At 42.8% G+C, this 26,578-nt stretch overlaps 2 protein-coding genes across 9 annotated transcripts; both read left to right on the top strand.

Moving 5' to 3' along the window:
• Window positions 1–3,186: 3,186 nt before the first annotated feature.
• Window positions 3,187–15,711, top strand: LOC103651554 (pentatricopeptide repeat-containing protein At2g33680). The gene is made up of 8 exons (XM_008677211.4): window positions 3,187–5,508; window positions 13,778–13,905; window positions 14,096–14,185; window positions 14,368–14,424; window positions 14,548–14,619; window positions 15,192–15,265; window positions 15,352–15,446; window positions 15,547–15,711. The coding sequence occupies exon 1, from the start codon at window positions 3,287–3,289 to the stop codon at window positions 5,495–5,497; it is 2,211 nt and encodes a 736-aa protein (XP_008675433.1). The 5' UTR covers window positions 3,187–3,286; the 3' UTR covers window positions 5,498–5,508; window positions 13,778–13,905; window positions 14,096–14,185; window positions 14,368–14,424; window positions 14,548–14,619; window positions 15,192–15,265; window positions 15,352–15,446; window positions 15,547–15,711.
• Window positions 15,712–18,083: 2,372 nt separating this feature from the next.
• On the top strand, window positions 18,084–20,849 carry LOC100273773 (B3 domain-containing protein). 8 transcript variants are annotated; one of them, XR_002267806.2, is made up of 6 exons: window positions 18,084–18,387; window positions 18,497–18,739; window positions 18,842–18,967; window positions 19,071–19,277; window positions 19,594–19,684; window positions 20,518–20,849. XR_002267806.2 is itself a non-coding variant. In XM_008674235.1 (6 exons), the coding sequence occupies exons 1-5, from the start codon at window positions 18,247–18,249 to the stop codon at window positions 19,644–19,646; spliced, it is 762 nt and encodes a 253-aa protein (XP_008672457.1). In that variant the 5' UTR covers window positions 18,084–18,246; the 3' UTR covers window positions 19,647–19,684; window positions 20,530–20,849.
• The last annotated feature ends 5,729 nt before the right edge of the window (window positions 20,850–26,578 follow it).

Here is a 26,578-nt window from a genome sequence, read left to right on the forward strand (position 1 = left end):
CACTTGTCTTGTGGTGGGTTCCCCTCCTTCTTCTAGGGCGGAGCCCTCGGTTACTCGATGAGGTCGCAAGCCCGCTCGTCAGTGGTGATGTAGATGTCAGCCTCTCGTAAGAGTTGTTTGGAGGTCATCGAGTCTTTTTGAAGAATAGCCCGAACGAACGCCCCGTCGCGGGACCCCGATAGAAGTCCTTGATCATCGCCGTCTCAACGATGTCGAGGGATGTAATTTCTCATGAACTGGAAACACATGAGGAACGAGCGGAGGGACTTGTTGTTATTACGCCAGATTGACTTGCGGTCCCACGGCTAGGCAGGCTTGTTAGAGAGTAAATGATAGTTGGCGACGAAGTGGTTGCAGAAGTCAACCCAGTTGTCGATGAAGTGCCAGGAAGATGACGAAGCCACTAGAGCACGTCTTGCCCTAGTACGATGGGAGATATACCGCCATGACGTCCTCCGATGCCCCGGTGGTGTGGGCTACCGTCGAGTAGACGGTCAGCAGCGACCGGGGTCTAGCTTGGCCTCGTACTTATCGACGTTGGAGACCTTGAAGTTAGGCAGCCACTAGACCGCCCAAGGCTGAGGAGTGAAGGCCGAGACCCTGAACACTCCTAGGGCTTCGGGATGGTCATTGTGGTCATGGTCGCAGCAGTGGTCATGTGGTGGTGACGGGCAACATGGATCTTTCAGCCGGTCTCGAGCAGATCGGCATAGCCTCGGGCTATTCGTCGATACAATGATGGAGTTGGCTTGGTATATGGCTAGCCGCCGTGAGATGCCATGGTCCTGCTTGTACTCCTCTCGGTGTCTCAGTTCTTCTTTGTGTCGACAAGTGCGCGACCCCTCAATGCTGGCACGTGTGTCACGTCGACTATTGATGTGGTGATAGATGTTGTCGTTGGGGTGAGTCGGCGGAAGGAGATGGTTCGCCGCCTGAGTGAGGACCTGCCAGGAGCACTCGTTCTCAGGCGTGCGAGGTAGATTGTTCGCCATCTATGCCAGTGCACCTCTGACCTGATTTGGAGTCTGCTTGGCCTAGGCGAACTCAGGTTACAGGTCGTGGGGAAGGGGTAAATGTTTGCGAGAGGGCCTACGTTAGGCCGCTTAACGTTCAGGCTCCTAGGCGAGGCGGCAACTTTGATGGCGAGAATTCCTTTGTAGGCGAAAACCTCACTCATCAGGTGTCTCCCTGACCTCGGATGCCTCGCCCTAGGAAACAGGTTAAGTCGGGTGCTGTTCCTTGGTGGCATGGTGACACCAGATGTTGCGGTGGCGGTATCAGCAACGATGCGCCTCGCGTTGCGGGGTCTCCTCCTCCTGTACTATCAGTTCATCATTTGAGGCATGGCCGATCTCCACCACTGCGTTGATGTAGATGACATCGATGTAATGGAGCAGGGATCTCGACACTGTAGGGGCAGCGACTGCTACTTGGGGACGAGCACTCGCGGATTTAGTCAGTTGTGTCCTGCCGAACCTAGGAGCGGCGGGGACCTTGGTCCCGTCTCTCCTCCGAGTGATTTGGGTACATGCCTGGGTCGATGAGGTGGATAACGGGGTTCACCGCGTCGGGATCATCGTGATGGCTGGTCACGGCGGTGGTGCTGAGGAGGTCGTGCATGATATCGGTGCGGGGGCGGCTTGACACAACGCATGGTTGAGTCGGGGCCTCAAAATTCAGGGATGTGTCGGCGCAAGTCAAGTCGCGATTCACCAGGGTTTAGTTACTTATGTCAATGGGGTTGTCCCGAATCTCGATGAGGGCCTCTTTTCCGTGAAACTGACAATGCAAGACCTTGAAGCGTCTTTCTCTACGTTCGCAACGCGGGCAAGGGATCCAAAGTGGAAGATCTCCCCGGTGGTGAAGTTGAAGACGACGACCATGGAGCTGTCGGGAATCGACATTGCACCCCCTGCCTGGCGCGCCAGCTATCGGTGTTTGGTACCGACGACGCACTACGCAGTGCTTTTGGGAGGACAGTGATGTCGATCATAGCTTAATGGTTCGTGCAGAGCAAGACGGAACATAGTGAATTATACAGGTTCGGGCCGTCGAGAGGCGTAATACCCTACGTCCTGAGTTTCTGGTGGTTGTATTGCTCTGAGTACGAGAATTACAGATGGTTGCTAAAGGTTGAAGATGAAATCGATGAGTGAATCTAGCTAGGTCTAATTGAGTTTCTTGGGGGTGTCTAAAGTTTTTGTAGGGGTACCCCTCGGCCTTATATAGCCGACCGAAGAGATAACCTTGTATAGATCGTAATTCTCTACGTATCTACCACATTTGCTATAAATGTCCCACGTCCACCGGAATTCGGTTAGCGTCCCACGAAGCTTGCATACGACCGCATATATGGGACACTTCTTTGAGGATTCCTTTGACTCGACATATGACTACTTCAATCTTCTTCTGTGCCTCCTTCTGAGGACCACGATGTGTTCCATGGACGACTCGTCGGGGGTCTCATAGGTGGCCCATGAGGCATATTCGTGTCTTGAGTACCTAGGGGATATCCATCCGCCACAGTTTCTAACCCCACAGCCCTGCTAGCTCTCACTGGGAAATACCCCAACTCCTCCATCTCTTGGACCCTTCGCTTCGATGTCTTCAGCCGCCCTACATCATAGTTCTCCCTATCCGACGCCATAGGGGCCCCACCCTCTCGGGGTCAGGGCGATCATCGTTGCAGCGACGATTTCACCAGGCAACGGTGGCGACGACGTAGATCGATTACCGCCGTTCGAAGGAGACATAGCGTATCAGTTGGTAACAAACATACCAGAGGCAAAAAACATACGTTTTGGTGGATAACACCTTACGTGACCTCTTTTTACCGGACTAGCATTTAAGGCGTGGATCTTTAAACCGTTTTTAGGACCATATCTTTGAACGTTATTGTTGCACACGAAGTGTAAATAACTCCATATTCATGTTCTATTACAATTAAATATACATAATACTTGTTTAGTCTAAAACGAATTATATTTTAGGACTCTTTTTTTCATCAACATTTACATACATACAAACTATATTAATTAATTAATATTTGTTTAATCTAAAACAAATTATATTTTAGGATCAACGTTGTATATCTTTCCACTAGTTCTTTGGTAGGACCTGATAAAGGGCACCTGATGCTCTAGTCACTTATTATAATAACAGAATTCTAAATTTCTCGGCAGCGACGGTTCCTGTGCGCCGCCGCCCTGTCGAGCCTGCCGGTGCCGCGAGCATCGACTCATCCCGTTCCAAATCGACCCAAACCCATTGCAGACCAACACACAATATGGCAAGTGCGGTGCCGCGCGCCCTGCGCATGTCCCACGCGCAATTCATCGAGCACCTTCGCTGCGCGGCCTCGTCCGACCGCACCCCTCGCACCGGCGAGGCTCTTCACGGCTGGGCGCTCAAGTCCGGCGCAGCCTCCCACGCGCCTGTCTCCAACTCTCTCATCACCTTCTACTGTTCCCTCCCGCGGCCTCTACTCGGCGCAGCCTACGTCGTCTTCGCCGACATCCCCGCCGCCTTGCGCGACGTCGCCTCGTGGAACTCCCTCCTCAACCCGCTCTCCCGCCACCACCCCGTCTCCGCGCTCTCCCATTTCCGCTCCATGATGTCCTCCCCCGAGGCCGTTCTCCCCTCGCCGCACTCCTTCGCTGCCGCGTTCACTGCCGCCGCCCGTGTGCCCTCTGCGTCCGCTGGCGCCGTCACGCACGCGCTCGCGTGCAAGCTGCCATCCTCCTGCGGCTCCAATAATGTCTTCGTCTCGACCGCCCTTCTAAACATGTACTGCAAGCTGGGAGCTGTTTCTGATGCCAAGAGAGTGTTTGATGGAATGCTACATCGCAATGCAGTGTCCTGGGCTGCCATGGTGTCAGGTTATGCCACTGGGAAGTGTTCTGAGGAGGCCTTTGAGCTCTTCCGGCTGATGCTTCAGAAGTGCCCATTGGAGAAAAATGAGTTTGTAACCACAGCAGTTCTTAGCGCAGTTAGCGTGCCACTGGGTTTGCTTATGGGGACGCAGTTGCATGGGCTGGTATTAAAGGATGGTTTGGTGGGATTTGTGTCTGTTGAGAATTCGCTTGTCACAATGTATGCAAAGGCTGAGTGTATGGATGCAGCAATGAGGGTGTTTGGGTCATCTAAGGAGAGGAACTCCATCACATGGTCAGCAATGATCACAGGGTATGCTCAGAATGGAGAAGCCAATTGTGCAGCTAGGATGTTCCTACAGATGCATTCGTCAGGATTTACGCCAACTGAATTCACCTTTGTTGGGGTACTGAACGCATGCAGTGACATGGGCGCATTAGTGGTTGGGAAGCAGACACATTGTTTGATGGTGAAGCTTGGGTTTGAAACGCAGGTTTATGTGAAGAGTGCACTGGTGGACATGTATGCCAAGTGTGGTTGTATTGGTGATGCAAAAGATGGGTTTCATCAATTATATGATGTTGATGATGTTGTCCTTTGGACAGCAATGATTACCGGACATGTGCAGAATGGGGAGCATGAGGAAGCCCTGATGTTGTATTCCAGGATGGACAAACAGGGCATTATACCCAGTTATTTAACTGTAACTAGTGTACTTAGAGCCTGTGCATGCCTTGCAGCACTGGACCTTGGGAAGCAATTGCATGCACAAATATTGAAGTGTAGATTTAGCTTGGGGGGTTCTGTTGGAACAGCTCTGTCCACTATGTATTCGAAGTGTGGAAACCTTGAAGATAGCATGGTTGTCTTCAGAAGGATGCCTGATAGGGATGTTATTTCATGGAACTCAATTATTTCTGTTTTTTCACAACATGGGCGTGGAAGTGATGCACTTGACATGTTTGAGGAGATGAAGCTAGAGGGAACGGCACCAGATCATATAACATTCATTAATTTGCTATCTGCTTGTAGCCACATGGGCTTAGTTGACAGAGGCTGGTTTTATTTTAGGGCAATGACCAAAGACTATAATTTAATTCCTACACTTGATCACTATGCTTGCATGGTTGATATTCTTAGCCGTGCAGGCCAGTTAAAAGAAGCAAAGGACTTCATAGATTCGATAACTATTGACCATGGTACATGCCTATGGCGTATAGTCCTAGGGGCATGTCGCAGTTTACGTGATTTTGATGTTGGAGCATATGCAGGTGAGCAGCTGATGGAGTTAGGTACTGAGGACTCATCTGCTTATATACTGTTATCAAACATCTATGCTGCCCAGCGGAAGTGGAATGATGTTGAGCGGGTGAGACATTTGATGAGACTCCGAGGTGTTAGCAAAGATCTGGGGTGTAGCTGGGTTGAGCTCTACAACCGAGTTCATGTGTTTGTTGTTGGGGAACAACAACATCCTGAAGCGGAAAATATAAATGTAGAGTTGATAAGGCTAGCGAAGCATATGAAGGACGAAGAGTGTTTCCTGTTTGATGACGAAAAGGATGAACTAGGAGATTCTCATGAAGGTGAACAAATGGAATTGATATCAACAACATATTACTGAGTTCGCAAGAGGTAAAAAAGATTATTACTCCGATTATTTCAACCAAAAGGAGGAATTAGAAGAAAAAAAACCAAAATGATTGTTTTTCAGTTGTACACGCACCTAAATACATAAATAGTAGAATTATGATTTTGTGAATCTCTAACTAAAATGGTGCCTTCATAGGTACTTGTAACATCTATCTTCTATAACTTAGGGCCTGTTTGTTTAAGATTAAGATCATAATCTGCCTAGATTATATACATTCTTAGTTCAAAATAAGTAGATTTTATAATCTGGGCAGATTATAATCCCAAACAAATAGGCCCTTAGCGCCATTAGTAACTTGTGAATCATAATTGTTATTTGGTATTTCTTTGCAATATTGTTCCAGAGGTGTTGTGGGCCATATCCACTCAGTGATCTAATGTATCAACCTTCTTAGGTATTAATGAAGGTAGAGTGGTAGACAGTAGAGAATGGATTTGACGATAGCTCAGGACCAAGTTTCTAAATAGTATAGCACCTTTTGCCCCAAGCCCAAAACAATGGTCCCACTTGCTTCTATACTAGCTACAAGCGATGAATGGAACCACATGGCCTTGTTGTTTTGTTAGTTAAAAATAATCTAAGAAAATTGTATTCATACTTAGATATCCACTGCTATTTGTTTCTGCTATTTGTTTCATTGTGCTTCCTTCAGATTGTATCAAAACGCCCAAATACATATCTTATACGTTTCAACTATGAAAAATATAACTGGACCCCTTGTAAGAAAACACGACACCAGTTTTAACCTGTTCGCCCTGACCTATTAGACCGAGGGAGGCTGAATATATAGCAGAATACTGCCATCAGGATTACAACATGATAGAGAGCCTAGCTCGGATACAACTACCTTAAGTGACTCCTATTCTAACTTTGCTACCTCTAGGATTGATCAAACTTGATTCTATCCTATCTTTAATCAGAGTCAGTTAAGGTCTTTGTAACACCCCAATCACTTCTAGACCAACGGTACTTACTCCTGGTAGCCCAATAAGATCATAGACCATCCACACATACCAACACGAGTCTTTTATGTGCACTTTGTCCTAATGCGTATCCGGGAAAACTTCCCGGTCGGTCACCTATGTCACTAACCTTGGATTAAAGAGTGCACTTAGTCCTTAGGACTTGGTAGAATATATATAGGCACAACTAATATGGGCCATATGGGCCTTAACACCCCCCTTCAAACTCAAGGTGGAAGCGGAGGATCTGAAGCATTGAGTTTGAACAAGTTGAGACAATGTTGTTCTCTTGTTTGTGCTTTTGTGAAGAAGTTAGCAACTTGCATTTCTGATGGCACATGTTGAAGGGCATTAGTTTTGTAATTTCATGATTCAAAAGATCATTTGCAATTTGAATGGCTCTAGTACTGTCGCACAGAAGAGGTGTAGGAGTATCACAAGAGACACCAAGATCAGCCAATAACTATCGTAGCCATATAATCTTGGTAGTAGTGGTAACAAGAGCTCAAAGTTCCGCTTCAGCACTGGACCTTGATACAACAACTTGCTTCTTTGATTTCCATACAATAGGAAAGGAACCAAAGAAAATACAATAACCTGTAATAGAGCAGTGATTAGTGCGATCACTCGCCCAAGTGGCATTAGAGTAGGCATGAAGCCGAAGAGGACTATTACAATCATAGAATAAGCCTCGAGATGTGGTTCCCCGTAAATATCTCAGTACATGAAGCAAGTGACCATAATGGACTAAAGTAGGCGCAGAGATAAACTGACTCAGAATATGAACAACATGTGCAATATCCGGTCGAGTGATAGTGAGGTAGACTAGATTGCCAACTATATGTCGATATCTAGATGGATCCTGTAGTGGTGAACCATCATTCAGACAAAGTTGTAAGTGAATATCTATGGGTGTTGCAGCCGTACGATTATCAGTCAGACTAGAGCGAGCAATAAGGTATTGGATGTATTTATACTGTGAGAGATAATAGCCCTTTGTAGATTGTAATACCTCAATACCCAGGAAATATCCAAGAGGGCCTAAATCAAACATCTTAAACTGCTCACTAAGATGTTGTTTTACTTGAGAAATATGTTCTGGATCATCACCCGTAATCAACATGTCATCAACATATAATAGAAGCAAGGTGCGCCCTCGTGAAGAGGAATAAAGAAATAAAGCGGGATCATGGTCACTAGGGGTAAAACCAGCAGCCCTTATGACAACGAAGAACCTTTGAAACCAAGCACGAGGGGCCTGTTTCAATCCATATAAAGCTTTACGCAGACGACAGACATGTCCGAAAGGAATATCAACTCCTGGTGGTGGGTGCATATAAACTTCTTTATGTAAATCACCATGAAGAAAAACATTTTTGACATCCATCTGAAAGATAGTCCATGAAGAAGATGCTACAACAACAATCAAAGTACGAATAGCCATCATATGTGCAATCGGTGCAAAGGTTTCATCATAAGCTAGTCCCTAAGTCTGTTGAAAACCTCTGGCCACAAGACGAGCTTTATATCGCTCAACTGAACCATCAGATTTGGTCTTAATCTTAAAGACCCATTTACATGTTATAGGGACTACATATGATGGTAAAGGAACCCAAGTACCCGTTCGATCAAGAGCGTCCAACTCCTTTTGCATAGCAAGCCACCATTCACGAATACCAGAAGCTTCATTATAATTAGATGGTTCAACAATTATTGCAGCAGCACTAGGAAATCCATAGCAATCTAGATGTTCAATTGTACTACGATCATGAAGATGATATCCCTGGTGATTTGGTAATGCATCAACAAACTATGACCCATCAACAATCTGTAGATCACTAGAAACAACGGCAGGCTCATCATTGTTAGTACAAACATCAACAACAGGTTCGCCATCAGGACTGGCCGTGGGACTAGTGCGAGGACGACGAATGTAGGTTTTGGTAACTGGTGGTTTAGAAGCAAAGTGTGAAGTGGGCATTGAGGTAGAAAGACTTGTAATGGGAATGAGAACATTAGTTGAGGATGTGGTAGACGATGGTGTAGTGGAAGATGAAGACCCAAATGAAGGAGCATGGATGGGAGGAAGGCACATAAAAGAGGTGGACTCTGTAGAAAAAGAAGATGAATGTGTGAGTAAGTTATAAAAGAAAGGTCAATTTTCATTATAACTCACATCACGAGAAATACGAATGCGACGTGCTGAAGGATCATAACATCTATAGCCTTTGTGCTCCAGACTATATCCAAGAAAAACACACTCAACAGATTGAGCAGTTAATTTAGTCCGTTCACGAGAGGCTAACAACACGTAGCATGTACATCCAAAAACTCTAAGATGGTCATAGCGAGGAGTGCAAAAAAGAACTTCACCAGGAGTTTTTTCTGAGAGTTTTGATGAGGGTTGTCTATTGATGAGGTAAACGGCGGTAGACACTGCTTCACACCAAAAATGTGAGGGAACAAACGAAGATATCAAAAGGGTGCATGCAGTTTCTATGACATGACGATGCTTGCGTTTAGCAACACCATTTTGGGCATGTGCACCAGGGCACGAAAGCTGAGGAAGAGTACCCTCTGAAGTTAGAAATTGTCGAAAAGAATAAGATAAATATTCACGACCAGAATCAGAGCGGACATTTTTAATAAGAGCAAAAAACTGGGTGTGAATCATGCGAGCAAAAGACTTATAGATAGAAAGCAACACATAACGACGTTTCATGAAATAAATCCAAGTATAACGAGAATTATCATCAACAAAAATAACATAATATTTATTTCCACCTTTTGAAACCAAGGAGCTAGGCCCCAAACATCAGAGTGAACAAGATCAAATGGTTTAGCAGAATGAGAATCACTGGTAAAGTAAGGAAGTTGTATTTATTTTCCAAGATGACAACCCTTACAATGAAAACTAGACTCAGATGACGTACGACCTAAACAACCTGATTTTATTAAGGTGGACAAACGCGAGCCACACAAATGACCTAGACGATGATGCCATTGGGGCACGAACTGAAGCTGCAGAAAGCACATGGGCCGAAGATGATGAAGTGGATGAAGGGAGGTGCAAGCTGTCGAGGATGTAGAGGTGAGGAGCAGTGCTACGGCGATGGCCAATCCCAATTATAGCCCCTGTGCGACGATCCTGTACAAAACAAGATGAGTCATCAAATCCAACAAAATAATTGTGGTATGTAATTTGTCCAACTGAGAGAAGATTCATGGACAATTCAGGGACAAAAAATATATTAGGAACGGTAAACTGAGGAGTGCAAAGAGAACCCTTGTGGGTTATATGACATAAAGTACCATCTGCGGTCTGAACAGAGGCATCTTCTGTGACAGGTGTAGAAGAGACTAACCGTGGCTGATCAGAGCAACACACTATGAGAGCTAGAACCAGTAGCAGAAGACAAGGCTTTGATGCGAGTCTCTTCAGCAAGCAGATCAAACAATGCCTTTGCCATTGTGAGAGTATCAGAACTGTGGAGTAGTCGTGCACGAAGAGAGTCATATTCAGCCCAAACCCCCATAACAAATCTGTATGTGAAGAACTTTTCAGTAAACTGATGAGCCGGACATGGATTAGTTGCACAGGCTGGCACCATAGATAGCAAAGAACTCATCAAACGATCAAAAGCAGAATAATGCTCATCATAGTCATATCATTCTGCTCAATAACACGTGTTTGCTGCATAATAGTGTGTAAGAGAGCACCACTGTCTTGAACAAACCGACCCTTCAAATGAGACCAAATAGTTTTAACAGTGGTGAACTTGGACAAGCTCATAATCATGGATGGTTTAGTACTATTAACCATAGCAGCCATCACCTTGCCATCATTGATCTGCCAAGTTTTAACTTTTGCAGCATTGGTACGATCCTCACGTAAAGCAGGAGGATCTTCAGTTAAATGAAAGCAGACCATGACCACGTAGAGCAGTTTGACCACAGAAAGCGCACTCTGGATAATTCTGACCATCAAGGATGATATTGACCACAATAGCATTTGACTGACATGATGATCGATTGATGTGATGAACAAAGAATGCAGACCAATGAATAATGCAAACCAATGAAGAGATAACCTTCGCTGTCTGAAACCTGATCCTTTGGCGGGAACAAATTCTAGGAGCAACCAGAAGAGCACCACTAAGCGGAGGGGCTCGGATCTGGTCAGCCTGGAGTACGTGACTGGTCCCCAACCAGTGACAGCGCTGGCTGGAGAGCAGCACTGTGCGGAGGGGCTGAACCCAGGCGGGGTGGTCCTGCGTGGACGACAGACGACACTGACTGGAGACGGGCGGGTCCCGACGGATCTTAGCGCTGAGGGCGCGGAGATGATGAAGGCGGATCCGGCGCGGAACAACGGATGGTGCTGGCTGGAGGTGGGCGGATCCGGGTCGGAAGGGCCCCGCGTGGACGGACGTCGGTGCGGAGATGATAATGGCGTCGGCGAGAGGCCTGCGCGGACAATGCCGACACAACACGGGCTGGAGACAAGCGAAGACGTGGCTCCCCCGGACGTGGAGACCGCGACAACGGCCTGAGATGTGGAGGCTGGAGAAGGTTGGCCACGACGACGGCCTGAGAAGGTTGACCGCGACGGTGGCAGGGAAAAAAAAGAAGAGATTAGGCCCTAACCTGCTTTGGTACCGTATCACTATTGGATTAGAGAGAGCACTTAGTCCTTAGGACTTGGTAGAATATATATAGGCACAACTAATATGGGCCATATGGGCCTTAACAACCTATACCAAAATCTCTTTAGGCCAAGCACGTTTAACCTAGAGGTTCTTTCGAGATAGACTTCCGAAAAAAGATGCACTTTATTGGTATAAGTATTCTATCAATCCTATTAAACCTTGGGCCAAGATGCTCTTTATTTTTTTTTGTGCCTGATTCTTTATTTTGCTGGTTGTAAGTGTGCCTCTACTTTATATAGTCATTAGTTACCTCGTAGGAGTTATAATCTTTTCGCTATTGCTTCCTCTTTATTTGGGATGACATGCTTTTGATATTGATGTTCTATAGTCGGGTTCTTGCAAATAGTTACCAAAACAAATAATCACTAATCTGCAGAATTAGATAGTACTATGTTTTTTTAATATATGACCTAAATGTCATATATTTGAACACGGATATAGTATGTTGAAGCAAAGGACCTCCTTTTTATTTTGTTTCGGTCTATGGACCTCTTTTTTCTTCTTAATATAATGATGCACAACTCTCTTGCGCGTTCGAGAAAAAATGTTGAAGCAAAGGACTTGTTTTTTTTTTCTGTAATTGGTAAAAGTAGTTGATGGACATAGAAAGGAATCTACCCTTTTCTGCTATAATTTTTCCTGCTATGTAAGGTAGTGTTTGGTTGAAGAGCCAAGTAGAACGGAACCGTTCTGTCCTAGTTTTGTTGATGTTTGGTTACAAAGTAACTAGAACGGAATGACTCCAATTAGGGAATATTCTCCTCTGATCCGGAACCATTCCGCTCCAAAAAATCAACCGGACGGAGCCGCTCCGTTCTCATCCCGCTCTCACAGTCACGCTCCGTTCCATTCACTCTGCAACCAAACAAAAAACAGAGCCGCTCCGTTCCAGATCACCAAACACAGAACAGAGCGACTCTGTTCCTAGAATCAGGGATGGAACAACTCCGTTCTACTTGGCTCCTCAACCAAACACTACCTAAGATTTACTGCGCTCATACTTTTTTTCTCAAACATGCAGGAGATTTGTGAGTTATTATATTAATAGGTAGAATGGTCAGATTGCATGCTGATTCATGGCTTGGGTTATTTATTTTTTTGGTAACAATTGAGATTGTTGGTGAGATCTGAAAACCCAGCTGAAATGCTTTTAGGAAGTATAGTCATTTTTTGTACATAATGACATGCCAGTTATCTATTGGTCCAGAATCTGAGTGAAATCCAAAACAAATTTAGTTGAATATGAGGTTGTAATCAGTCCCTTTTTATGGCTTATATATTGTAAATTCAGAAGTGAATGAAGTAACATGAAAATGACTAATTCATGGCTAAAATGCATCTGCATTCTATCTTTCAGAAAACCGAACACACTTTCTTTTTTTTTCGAATACGCAGGAGGGCTGCGTATCATTAAATTAAAGTAGAGGGAAAAAGGGCCTGTGGCCCGGGACAAACAGAACACACACAACACAAACACACACTCTAAACACAAACACACACTTACCCTTACAAAGCACACACCACACAGACACAAACGACCCCAACACTCCCGTCTTTTCACTTGTCATATTCAAAGAGTTGGTGTTATAAATGTGATCAATCAGAGCTTGGGAGTTGTTTTCAAGTGTTTAAATCACCAACGATTGTAGCATGTCCTTCTACTCTAAGTGGCAACGCGACCTGGCCATATACTTGTTTTTTCTGGTTGGCCAATGTGACGAAAGATGATATTTGATGTAGGTGTGTAGTCTGCAGAGTTAGTGGGCTTTGATGCTTTTATGTTTCTGGTTGCTAGCAATAATTCATAGGCCCTGCCTTACATATCTGATATATTTTTTGCTTTCCAGCCTTTACACTGTAAATCTTTCTTTCCCGTGGATTCGTGGAATTATCTTATTTGATACAGTGTTCTCCTGCTAAATATCTTAATGTCAGTTGCTAAACATAACAGCATCCATTGTGTACTGGTGTTGACTTCTGCGCATGGTGCGAAGATTCACTTTTGTATATTTTGTTCCTGGAAACACAGGGGAGAGCTGCTTATCATAATAAGAAGAAACAGTGCTGCTTGGAAAATACTAGAAAATACTAGAAAATAGTGTTGCTTTGGTCTATAAGTTTGAAACTATATTATTGCTATATGGATGTGATTCTTACAATTGGATGAGTATAGGAAGCATATAGAGAAAGATCCTGCCTTGGAAAGAAGGTTTGAACCAGTTAAAGTTCCAGAGCCTACTGTTGATGAAACAGTACAGATCTTAAGAGGACTTCGTGAGAGATATGAACTCTATCACAAACTGCGATACACAGATGATGTTGGACGCATATACCACTTAGAACCAACTACTATTTGTCCATTTCTTTGTCATTTTTGACGAACTTAGCAAAATTTCTTTGTTTGTATGCAAAAACCCTTTCGTGAGAACTAACTAAGATGTCAAAATAGTAGTTGGTTCTCATGATGTCAAAAAAAACCCTTTCACGAACTTAGCAAAATGTCACACATTGGTTCTCATTTTTTACAAGCCTAGTGCATGCAAAACCCTTCTCATCAATTTTCTTTGTTTGTTTTGCAGATTGATCCCATGATGTCAGACAAACACCCTGTTAAAGCAATGTGTGACATCCGTGATTTGGGGTTATTTTATGTTGTATTTTCTTTTCCTGACAAATCCAACCCTCCTGTTTTTGACAAGTGTGATTGGTATGTCTTTGTTCTAATAACTTGTATTCTGTTTTGGATTCAGGCAACTGTTTGTTATTCAGTTATATTTCAAAATATTGTGGTTGTATATTTGTAGAAGCATGAACACCATTGTGCACTTTCTATTTATGTCCATTATCATCTCTACTTTAGTTCAGTCTCATATTTTCTCTCCTATATGGGTATGCAGGCACTGTGTTTCACATATTGAAGCAGCTTGGGATCTTGCATATTCTATTGCATCTGTGTGTTCGGCGATGGTTCTGATCCCAAGTCACAGGTCTGAAATTTTATCATACTTCTTGATACATGAGCACCCTGAAATGCTGAAACAACCTTTATGTCTCATGATTTGTTTGTGCTCTTTTGCTCTGCTTAAAATTATTTAAAGAGTGATACATTATTACTCCACTCCAAATAATAACCACAAATCAATGCAACTCAAATGTTAAATTTTGTCAGATCCATTGGTAAGCCATCTACAGAAAATGTGCTAACCGTGCTGGCAAGAGGAAGGAGGTTTGTATATAGTTTTCTTGCTTTATTTCCAGAAAATTGCTTAATTCATGCTGATTATTCACAACTAGCAAGCACTACTATTCCAAAAAGGGTCTGGTAGTGACAGTGTTGTTACTTACCCAGTTCTACACAAAATTAGAGGAGAAACATAAAGCTTTGGAAGCAAAGAAGGACAAGGCTGATGCCAGGAAAAAGGTAAGAACTTCTAGATTCTGATCTGTCTCTTGGAAGCAACCAATTGTCGGTCAGGTCACTTGAGTTTTATATATGATTCTTTTTATCGTTATAGTGATTATTGCTTCAAAAATAAGATCAATAAGGGTAGTATTCAAATCAAGTTGTTTCTGGGTACATTCAAGGGAGCTTTATGCTACTTGTTCTTTATAAAAATCTACAGAAGATTCAAGATTTTCACATAGTACTTCATTCTGTTTTACATACGGAACAGTCTTATAAAGCCATGTATGTTGCAAGAGAGGCAAGGACTCCGTTCTTCAGAGCTGGTTATAACAGTCTGGGGCGGCTTTGCCATATTAGTCTTTAGAATGTTTCTGAATTAGAGGTGCTAAAATTATAGCGTGGCTAATTCAAATAGCAGTGCTTATTGAAGATAAATATCGTTAGTGCTAAAATTATATTCCAAGGGCCATTCAGTTTTGCTTAGAATCGTTGTACCTTTTCAGCTAATACATTGGCTGAGAAAATAAACTAAGTAATACTTTGTTGAGCAACAATTTTCATTTAAACTTGCATTTTTGGGGTTTTAGGAGTTGCATTCATGAAACATTTGATCCATCTACATGCATATCAACCGCCAGATGAGACGCAACATGTTCTAAAGGTACCGCAACAAACTCTTATAAATAATTAGAAATGCCATAGCACATATAACATAAACTGTGTTGTTATCATTTTTCTTCATGTCAGATTGAGGCTCATTCTGGTGGCCTAAATGATATAGCAGTCTCTCGACCAAATAAGCAACCTTTTGATGTCACCTGGGAGATGATAAACTGATTAAGGTATGAGATGTGACTTGTATGGAAAATTAATAAACTTTTTTACTTGGTTTATCTACTTGAACTTCATTTTCATTTTTATGTTTGGGATATGCATGGACAGAAATTATTTACACTCGAAGGACACAAGGTGACTGTGTATTCTATATCCCAGTGTAATCTTTATTCTAAACAAGATCGATGTTATTACAATGAATCAGAATTGCTGAATCAAGAGTTTGTATAACCTATAAACTTTTATGAATTGCTGATTTTTTTTTCTGAGTTTCGATAAGGCGCCTTTATATTCTAGTTAATTACAAGGTCAAGAAAAATCCTCATGGAAACAGAGATCACGGATGGATTATTTTGAGGGCAGAAAGACAACGGTGTATGGGTCATACATCCAACTTTATCATCGCCGTAGAACTGCAGCTGGATTTTCTGCTGCTGCCGGTGGTGACGATGCAGCCTGCCGCCAATGAGAAATATGCAGGCGGTGGCGGCTGCTACCCCAAACGAGCACAGCGCGGATCACGTTCACCTTCAGCTTCCCCACGCTGAACACCGGGCATTGCGGTTGCGGCCACGTCTTGTCGTCGTAGTCGTCCTTTTTGATACCTTCTTCTACCTCCTCTTGAGCAAAGTTGTCGGCGGCGGTGGCGGACTCCTTGGTATCAGGGCTCCGGATCGCCTTTTCGGATCGACAACTAGGCACGGCGGATTTGCAGGTCTAATCCGGCACGACCGTTGATGCCCTTGCACGCGTCGTGCCAATCTGAAGAGATTCAGATGCTATTTAAGAGCAAGTACAATAAGAGGTGACTAAATGCTGAGGTGGAGAGAGAAGATGAGAGAAGAAAATCAGCCTATAAACTTATATCGGCTTGAGTCTTGGACATAAGAACCAAGAAGCTGAGAGAAAAATGAGGCCCTATATTAATACTAAAGAGCTAACCATTACACGGGTGAGATAAATGTTAGCCTACAAGGATTTTTACAGCCAACAGTTGGCTTTATTATTAAACTTGCTTAGGCGGTTGTGAACAAAATTACATACGTGAAACAATAAGCGATCCTTACCATCAAGATTCTTGCTGCCATGGCTCATGTAGAACCTCCTGTGTTCTGGCAGGACCACCCAGTCCCACACATCCTGGCTTGCATCCATGGTGAGACCTCCTCGGCTCCTCCTATTGCAAGCAAGCTGATGCAATAAGGTGGGGGCGGCTGCTAAAGTCTCGACTATTACTAATTAGTAGCTGCTAAGTAATTTTTAAGTAGTTAAGTACATAAAAACAACGGTCGATTCAATAAATATTAGTTATTTATTTGTTTGTGTGTTTGATAAAAACATATAGTCTATTAAGTTAAAATTTAAATTGAAATCAGACATGTAATCTATTAAATAGTGTTTACCTCTCTCTATAAAAAACCTAGCTATGCTCATGTTTGGCGCATCTATATCACTATACAATCCAACCGTTTAAATTGTATGAAACACACTCAATCAAATCACCCACACACCATAACCTCTACTAAATCCACTAAATAAATTATATTCAAATTTAATACATCATTAAAACTAACTATTCTCCTCTTACTCAAATTTAATTAATAAAATTATTTAGATCATCGACCCTCGTCCTTTCCCATCTTCCTCCCGCGTGACCCTACCGCCCCCAGCCTTGTCGCGGTGAACGATGATCCTCAGGTTTGACTCCTCGTGGAGGTACTGCAAGCCCCGTGCGACGCCGATAATGATTTGGTGCCTAGTTCTCCAGTTCAGATGGTTAGGAGGAGCACGGAGCAAGCATGTCAGCAGCAAGTGAGCTATGGACAACGGACATTCAGGTGAATCTTCAAAGTCATGCATGATTACCGAATAGTACCTTGTCCAAGCTCTTGTTAGGCTTACACCAGCAGCCGCTGCGACCCCCTGGGAGCAGCACCTGACCCCACCAAACGCACGAGGTTCTTTGTGCTGGATGCTTGTGACCATCCGACCCACCCTGCCCAGACTTGCCGACGCTGAGCTGCTGAAAGCAAAATGGTCTTAAACCATTTTCTATATTAATTTTGCCATCATAATCATATAGATTAATAGTAGGATCAAAAGGCTCGAGAAACCCCGCCACGAGCAGGATCTGCTGGACAGCGAACGTGTGTGTATTTCCGCTTGTGAGTGTCTATTTTTTTTAAATGCTAAACTATTGAGAAGTGTGGTTAATTGGAAGGTGTTGAAGATGTGTTTTTGTTTTAATTTTTATCATAAATTCTGAACTGGAAGAACGTTTTGGTAACTCTCACAGATACTCTAACCTAATCAGATGGAAACGAGAAATTGCCTTTCCCAAAATCAACCAAATACGTAGCTGTTTGATCATGTTAATGATGTGGAAGCACGTCCTTTTCATACTTTTATTTATACCTCCCTCTAAAATAGGGCCAAATACAAAAATTGAGTATAGTTAGTGTTAGTCATAGTCTTATAATTTTGTTTCTTTAAGTTAGTATCACTATTCATACAACTGTTTTCGATTGTAATAATTAATTTGTATTGGCTGTACGTATTATCATTGCTAAATCCGGAATTCATATTTTCATTATAAAAGATGCATTCTAGCAATGCGGGGTCGGCAGAATTCAAATTTTCAATTTTCGAACCCTTCTGCCGTTCGTGTGCACCTGGATGGGGTCCATAAATATAGAAGGCCTCTTCATCTTCCTATTCTCCTTTCTCTAAACCGCCGCTTCTGTTCTGATCTGCTCCCCGAAACTACTAAAACAAATCGAAGTGGGGAACAGACAAGAGAGAAGGGAGATGGCGGAGGCGGTGGCGGTGGCGTACGAGGAGCAACGGCGGAGGCAGATAGAAATGAACAAGCGGAAGCTGGAGGAGCTGCAGCTCCACCACCTCTCCGCCGCCGTCAGAGAGGCCGCCGCCGCTGCCAAACCCTCGTCGGTGTGTCCCGGTTGCTTGACCGATAGCCACGATGGCCGGGCTGTTTCTTGTGTCGCTCGATGCCTTCTTTTCTTGTCATTCTCTGGGTTCAAATCTGCTTTTTCTGCAGGCCAAGAAGCGGAAGGCGCCGGTGCCGCGGGACGCCGCCACGGAGCCGCCAAGGCGGTCCGACCGACTCGCCAACCTCCCTGAGAAGCCAATGTACCGCGAGGTCAGGGTGAACTTGCCATTTCCGGAGGGCAGCAAGTCCAATGCGCGGGTGCCGCTGGACGCTGCCAACTCCGTGGTGGTGGAGCCACTACGGTGGTCCGACCGACTCGCCAACCTCCCCAAGAAGCCCATGTACCACGAGGTCAGTGTCAAAGGGTCAGCTTCATAGAAATTACTAATTTTTTCATCTTCTCTCCCTGTACTTCGTAGAACACATCGCGGTTTTGAAAACAATCTGATCCAGGATTCGGACGAGGAGAGGAGCTACGCCATCTCTAAGGCTGAGGAGCTGGTGCAAGAGCTGGGCTCCAGCTTCCCCATCTTCACCCAGCCCATGACACTGTCCCATGTCTCCGGAGGCTTCTGGCTGGTAAAGTAGAGGAGGCTTCAGTTCGGCACGTCCTGTTGTTTTCGATTGTTAATTCACCCCACATCGAGGTAAATTCTTATTTGGTGGGCTTGTGAAAACGCAGGGCCTCCCGAAGCATTTCTGCCGGGAGCACCTGCCTAAGAGTGATGAGACGATCACCTTGGTGGATGAGGAGGATGACGAGTCAGACACGTTCTACCTTGCAATGCAGGCTGGCCTCAGCACTGGATGGAAAGAGTTCGCCATCCAGCACAAGCTGCTTGATGGAGATTGCTTGGTCTTCCAACTGATTGAGCGGACAAAGTTCAAGGTGATTGAGATCTATTTTGCATTGCAATAACGTGTATGAATCATCTATAGAACTTGCATGGCCGCTGATTATTAAAGGGAACTGAATAACAATAACTGAAATTTACAGAATCAAATATCCTTTAGAAAGAAATAAAAATGTCTTGTTTCAAACTTGGTCTTTGTACAAATTTACTTCAATTGTTTCCAGTTATCAGATCAGTTGTTATCATGGCTTCTTATCTATCATGTTCCAGTAACATCTGTTTTTCTTAAGGACTAAGTTGGAGGAATCTATGATTATAATAATGCTGACCAAGCAATTTCTCTTGTGCAAGTGTTGCAGGTCTACATAATTCGAGCAACTTTGTACTTCGAAAGTGATCACTGATGAAACTAGTAGCTTCTAATATGGTTATTGGAGCACGGGTAAAACTTGACCTTCATTGTTTAAAATGGTTGAATAAGAGTTTCATACTTCTGTTTTTTTTCGGAGGGTGCAAATTCTCCCATTTCCATATTGGGTTTGAACTTTCAGCTTTTTGATCGCTAAACATCAATGTTTATAATCTCACTTCCATTAATTATGAAAATACAAGGGCCTATGCTGCTTCAGTGAGCAGGGGCGGACCCAGTCCAACATTTGAGTGGGGGCCTAAATAGAGGCTAAATGACTACTAGACCTTTGTAGCTACACTAAAATGTCCACTGAAACTAGAAAATTGAGTGGGGGCCTGTGCCCCCGCTAAGCCCAACGTGGGTCCAGTGAGGTTATCTTGATCTCACATTGCAAAGCCAATATATTTTGGGTGGATGGCTTCCTTTTGTCCAAGCTATTTGACCAATGTTTGATAGGCGAATGCATGAACTGAGCAAGTACTAGATGGTATGGTGACTCTTTCGACTGATGTAGATTTTTTTTTTGTTGTACCATTGCCTTCTCCTTTCCAGATACATTTCGTTTCATTGGTACATGAACTCTGTGCTCCACCTTTCTCTTGTAGGTTCCTAGTAGTAGTCTACACAATTTCATTTCTGTATTTTTTGGGTAAAATAGTACTTTTTCAGAAATTTTAGTAGGATAATTGTTTGTTGAAGGCATATTGTCGTAGCTGTTGTTGGAAGCTCTGATAGCTTGGCACATTGTCTTCTTATTCTTTATTTGACATGTCTACAGTTGAACCAAGAGATGTTTGTTTCTAAAACTTACTGTACATCCATTGCAAGTGACTCTCCTTGTTTCACTTCTGACTGTCCTGTAGAAATTACTGAAGGTACACAATTTTGAGGATGGTGAATAGCTGTCCTGATGTGAACATGTTTCCTTGTTCCTTCACTCAGTTATGAGGCAGTTGCGTTGGACAAGCTCTCATCTGGAATTTGCTCGGCATCTTGAACTTTTTGGGTGGCAGAAAGTTAGCTGATATATAAATGTTTACTTAACCTAGTATCTAGTTATTTAGCAGCTGCTAATTTGTGTAATTGGGCTTACCAATTGCACGGTTCAGAAACCTGCACTATGTAAGGGGATGTTGATGGCAATTGACCTCATTTTATAAATGATTGATGTCTGTCCATATTTCTCTTGGATCAATTTCAGTGTTCAGTCAATCCTGTGTGGTTCATTTTCTTATAGTTATTTGGTACCACCATTAGTGGCTTTGTGGTGTTAGTATTCAGACACATGGTCTTGTAAATTGGACTAGGCTTGCTATAGGGATGAAAACGGATACTTATTTAGGTATCAATTTTTTGGCTTTTTTAATTGTGAATAATTAGGATATAGAATCTGTAAATTTATATTCTTGTTTTTAGCATTGAACTTGTAAAGGTAAACCTTAAATTTACCATATATTTTCTTAAATGATAGAAGTAAAATTCGGATATAGATATGGATTTTTTTTACCTTTTTGTTGTAGGGAGCAAATAATGTATAAAACAATTTATGTAAAATTTTATTCTTATTTATAATAATGTGTTTGATAATATTAGAAAAGATCAATATCAAATTTCATACATATCTATTTTAAAATATTAAATTTATCTTAACAATTTGGATATCCACTTTCACCCCTAGCTTGTTCTATGGAGATATTGTCTAGATTTACTATCATTCATTTGAATATGGACACAAAAACGAGAAGTTAAAACGAACAATATTCTGGAACGGAGGGAGTATAATTTATTAGTGGTAGAAGTTATCAAAACTGTTGTTTGCATGTACATTTCTAAAAGGAAATGTGTGGTCTCTGGTTACTATTTCGTTACTCATTAGGTGCATGAAAAGGAAAAATGTTTCACTTGCTGAAGCCAGCTACTACGTACTGCATGTAAACGTTCTTGCCACATGCAACTCTTGAAGCTATTTTCTAGGATATAACCCAAACAAATTTCCATGGAGATGAACATCGTATTAGATTAATTTAGCCGAGCTTTCGATGGGAACAAGTCATTTCATATATATCGTGTAGAGTTTTCATTTTCTTTTGTCCAGTGAAGCAGCCATGGTTGCAGAAGGCGGTCATAACATTTTAGGGGCCCAAGACAAGGTTTCAAATAGATGCCTTTTAAATTATTTTTAATATATAAATGTTACTAATTAAAGACTCAAAATACATCTAAAAATATTTATATCAAATAATAAGTAAATAAAAGGATATATATTATAGTATTATTTTGAATTTTTTTTTCTAATATTTGATCACATAACTAGAATTGGGCTCTATGAATTCGGGGCCCCGGGGCGACCGCCCCTCTGCCCCACCCTACCCTCAGGGCCACCACTGTGATAGTTGCTTGGGTCTATACATTGGCTTGAAGTGCTTATTTGCTACTGCATTGCATGATTGTTGGACGATGATGTTGGTTGTGAAATTGCTACACAATTACAAGGCACTCTATGGCGGTGGTACTCCAGACTTCATATTTGGAAACTGTAGTGATGAAAATCTTGTGGCATCGTTGCTATCTTACAAGACGGGAATAATTACCCAGCGATGCCTTACAAATTATACTTGCGGCTTGCATTTGTTTCATTACTAATGACACATGAATGTTCTTTTGCAGTGCAAAATATTGCTCATGCTCTGGAAAAAGACTAAATATCTAGCTAGATCCAGACATATACTGGAAGATGTTTGATGAGAATACTATTTCTCCTTTCAGTTCAAATCTGATATAATAAATATATAATTTTGTATAAACAATGGTGATTTTTATCATAACCAATACATACCAAGAACTTGCTGGAAGACATTTTTGACATACCAAGAATTTTGTTTTCCTCATGGTCTCTAGTATGGTGCCTTTTTTTGTGGGAGCCTACCTGGTACACATGGAAGGCATATACATTGAAATCTGAAATCTCTGCTGATAGATGGAACCCTGGAGTAATTCGGATACATCACCATGTTTTGAACAAAACAACTGATCAGAACGAATAATTGAACTGATGCACGAGTGCGAACAAATAACAGGCACCGACACCGCGACACCGATAGGTGTATCAGTGCGCGAGATACGTGATGAACAGCGCAGCCAACATGAGCAGGTACGCGATCGCCTGATCTATCGCCTTGGCGTCGACCACCGCCCGCGCTGTCGCCATGGCGGTCGCCGGCTTCTCCTGCGCTGCCATGGACAGCTGCATGAGCCCGGAGGAGAAGAAGGCCGTGAACAGGAGCACGTACGCCATCACGGATGCCATCAATTATTCACAGCTGCTGAAGGAGCCGAAGAAGATGAAATGCGAATTAATGCCCTGTGACTGTGAACCCGAAAAGGCTCTGTGATTTGTTTGGAGATGCAAAGGAATTGCAGGGCATATTGCGTAATATATAGCGGTAGCGAATCTTCAAAAAAAAATATAGCGGTAGCGGGCAAAACTCTCAGTGTGCTTCGTTTGATCAGGACTGGAGAAGATTTTGAACTTATTATGAAGACAAGATGACTCGGTCAGTCTGTGTGGTCTTTCTGGCTCGGCAGGATTGACTACCTTGGTCGCCATATAAATGTGCTGAATGTTTCCATCTCGGCAGGATTTTTGAACTTATTATGAATACAAATGTTTTCGTTGAAATCTTCAGTACGTATGTAGCAACGGACAAGTTAAAGCAGCAGAACAATGTTGACTGGAGCCGGACCTGCCCGAACATCGATGCGATCTAGATACCTCATGCTGATCAGTACCTCATTTGAATTTGGAGGGTCCAGAGAAGATCGTATACGAAAAATACTTGTACTAAGTTAAAAGTGCATTTAAAATAATGGGATTAATCCATGCACACGATCGCAGTTATACATGTCCAAATGGAGTGCCTGCCGGAGCCGGACAGTGGCATTTAAAATAATTTCTCTCCACGTATCTGTGAAAAAATATAAAAAAATGCATGTTCACTAGGGTTTGAACCCAGGTCATAAGTAATAAACTACCAGCTTTCTAACCCCTACAAAATAAATAAATCATGCCGGACCAAGCCGATACTATGGGCTGAGAACATGGCCCAGACACGACACAGTCACACAGGCCCACTTTAAATCGTATCGGCCAACTTATTTGGTCATCTATAGTTCAATACATCCTCATTCATCGTTTCTGATCTCGTGAGCATGTAAAAAGCGAGAGAATAAATTTTTATCTTGTCTGACTCCACACCACATACCTATCCATTCACACTCAACTAATTTATAAGTTTGGATCGTGTTTGAATAACTATCTTATTTAAACAATATCTACCCATATGATATATAGAAATCGTTGCGATGCACGGGAATTGCTTAGAAAATTGGCCGAAATACAATGGCAGCACAGACCCCTCGCGATATATTATGAGTTACCAAGTGGTCGTGGCCTCATCTAACAGGGATGATAACACAATGGTGAAGTCCTTCATCATTGCCTTAACATGTCTAGCGTTAACATGGTACACAAGACTGCCACCTGCTCTCAATCATAGCGAACCCTTTACGGCAGGTTCTTACTCAACTTTTAGGGCTATGGGTCGGACACTGATGCTCTTACAGAATTATTACTCTGCAAGCAACAAGAACCTCCTAGATTCAAATATTAGTAGAATCTTTAGTCTACCTCTGTCCAGACAAGCAGCAAACCAACTAGCAAAGTTACAACTGCTTATTCAAGGAAAAAAGTTGCATGAAGAGGCTCATGATGTAGAGAAATACAATTGAGGCTAAGGTTCCTTCAACACTTGTAAAGTATACTCCTAGCTTTTAGGAACTATGGAAGCCTCCCCACTTCTGTCATGGCTTTGGTCTTCAAGTAACCGAGGTAAGCACAAGTTTTTCTGGCCTCTACTTAGCGATAGGCTCAACACTAGGAACTTGCTTAACAGAAAAAAAATAAAGACCTGGAAGATTACAGCTGTGCTCTTTGCAGTAGTGGGAGTGAAGAAACCATCTTACATCTATTTTTTGGACGACCCTTTAGCCAAGATTGCTCGGACTCACTTAATATTCATTGGCATTCAAATTTGCATCATTTGGATATGATTATTGAAGCTAGAACAAGCTTTGGTAGTTCGATCTTCAGAGAAATAGTGATTACAATGCAACTTGTTGGATCATTTGGAAGATGATAAATAAGATTAGAAAAATATGAATGATCTCTTTATGAATTTGTGCTTTTAATTGTACTAGTTGATTGTATAATATTGTTGTCTGATTCAGCTAACTAAAATATAATAATTCTTAGTTTTTTTTAACAGTTGGTGGACTGACCTCCTCCTACATCTGGATTCTACAGTAGCTCGCCCCTTCTATTTTAGTACGTAGTACGTTCAGGCTTGCATCCACGCTTGATGTGTGCATGAAGCGTGAACATGGAAATTGTGCATGAACTAAAACAATGTGACTATATGAAAATATATTTGTGGCCAGAGTGTTGGTAGAGATAAAGCTCTTGGAGTCTTGGTTAATTTTCTAGTGGATGTTAGTTAATATACTGCCTCAAAGGTAATACGATTTTCACAAAAGAATATTGCGCCACGCTCTAACTAACCAAGGTAAACTAATTAGTAGAGTATGTACATTCATGCAAGAACGACAGTAATATATGTCGTATATAATGTAGTTGAGAATTTTCTAAAAACACAATATTCTGAACATATCAGCATGATACATCGTCATGGACATGGACGCATAAATTGTATGTCGAGAAATAGACAAGAAACTGATCAGAAATACTCCTAACTGAATCGACACATGAATGCAGTCAGGAGGACACTGGCTGGAAACGGAACGACGGCCGGCTGGCATTACATCATACACAACGAGCTTGTCTGCAGCCTTTAAGCGCAGACACAAAACTATACTACCGATCGTGAGTGAGCGAAATAGGTGACAAAGAGCGCAGCGAACATGAGCAGGTACGCAACAGCCTGATCGATCGCCTTTGCGTCGACCACCACCCGCGCCGTCGTCGCCGGCTGCTTGTCGTGCGCCGCCATGGACAGCTGCATGAGCCCGGAGAAGAAAAAGGCCGTGAACAAAAGCACGTACGCCTTCAGGGACGCCATCTAATTCTATATATATCCCTGTGTATTAATTAGCTAGAGTTTCTGAAGCGGCTGCCTGAAAGAGTGAGAGATGTGTATCGCAGTCGCAGCTTCTCAACTCTGATCCTTGAATAGCTACTAGTGAAGAATGTGCTCTCTGATGCTAGCTTGTGGCGATGCAGATGAATCGGTGGCTACACGTATTTATAGTGGATGCTGGAAAAGAGTGGCCATCGAGCTGCATGCCTTGTTTGATCAGGACTTTTGAGGAGAATTTGAAACTATGACTCGGTCAATCCGTTTGTCTGGCTCGGCAGGATTGACTTGACACTTGAAACATCTCGTCTGGATCATCGTCATATATGCTATCTCAGCCGTTCATTTTTTACCCCCCGTCCCTGGCTCCTCATCTGCGTCAGTCCAGTTCATATCATACCGTGTGATTTCTCTTTGGATGCCAAGTCATGAATACATCGATCGGCCCTTTGCTTGTACGTAGAAACCTTCAGGAAGTGGCAGCGCTAGAAAACTGCATGACAACATTGACTAGGCCATGTGCCGGTCATGCCCATCTGATGCATGATTTGGGGGTCCAGGACAACAAGAGGCATTAACGAGTATGGCTATTTATCCTAAACCTGATCACGCAATCTAGTGTGTCTTGTCCAGAAAAACAAAATGCCCAAGTTTATACCTTTGCTTTGATCCCAAACATTTTGTATTTGGTTTTTTCTTCTTTTTCGATAGTTGAGCACTTGATCATCACTTGTGAACACCATCATAACCTCCACGAGTGGCATCCTTACTCAAC

This window comes from Zea mays, chromosome 3, assembly GCF_902167145.1.
Source record: "Zea mays cultivar B73 chromosome 3, Zm-B73-REFERENCE-NAM-5.0, whole genome shotgun sequence".
Classification (NCBI taxonomy): domain Eukaryota; kingdom Viridiplantae; phylum Streptophyta; class Magnoliopsida; order Poales; family Poaceae; genus Zea; species Zea mays.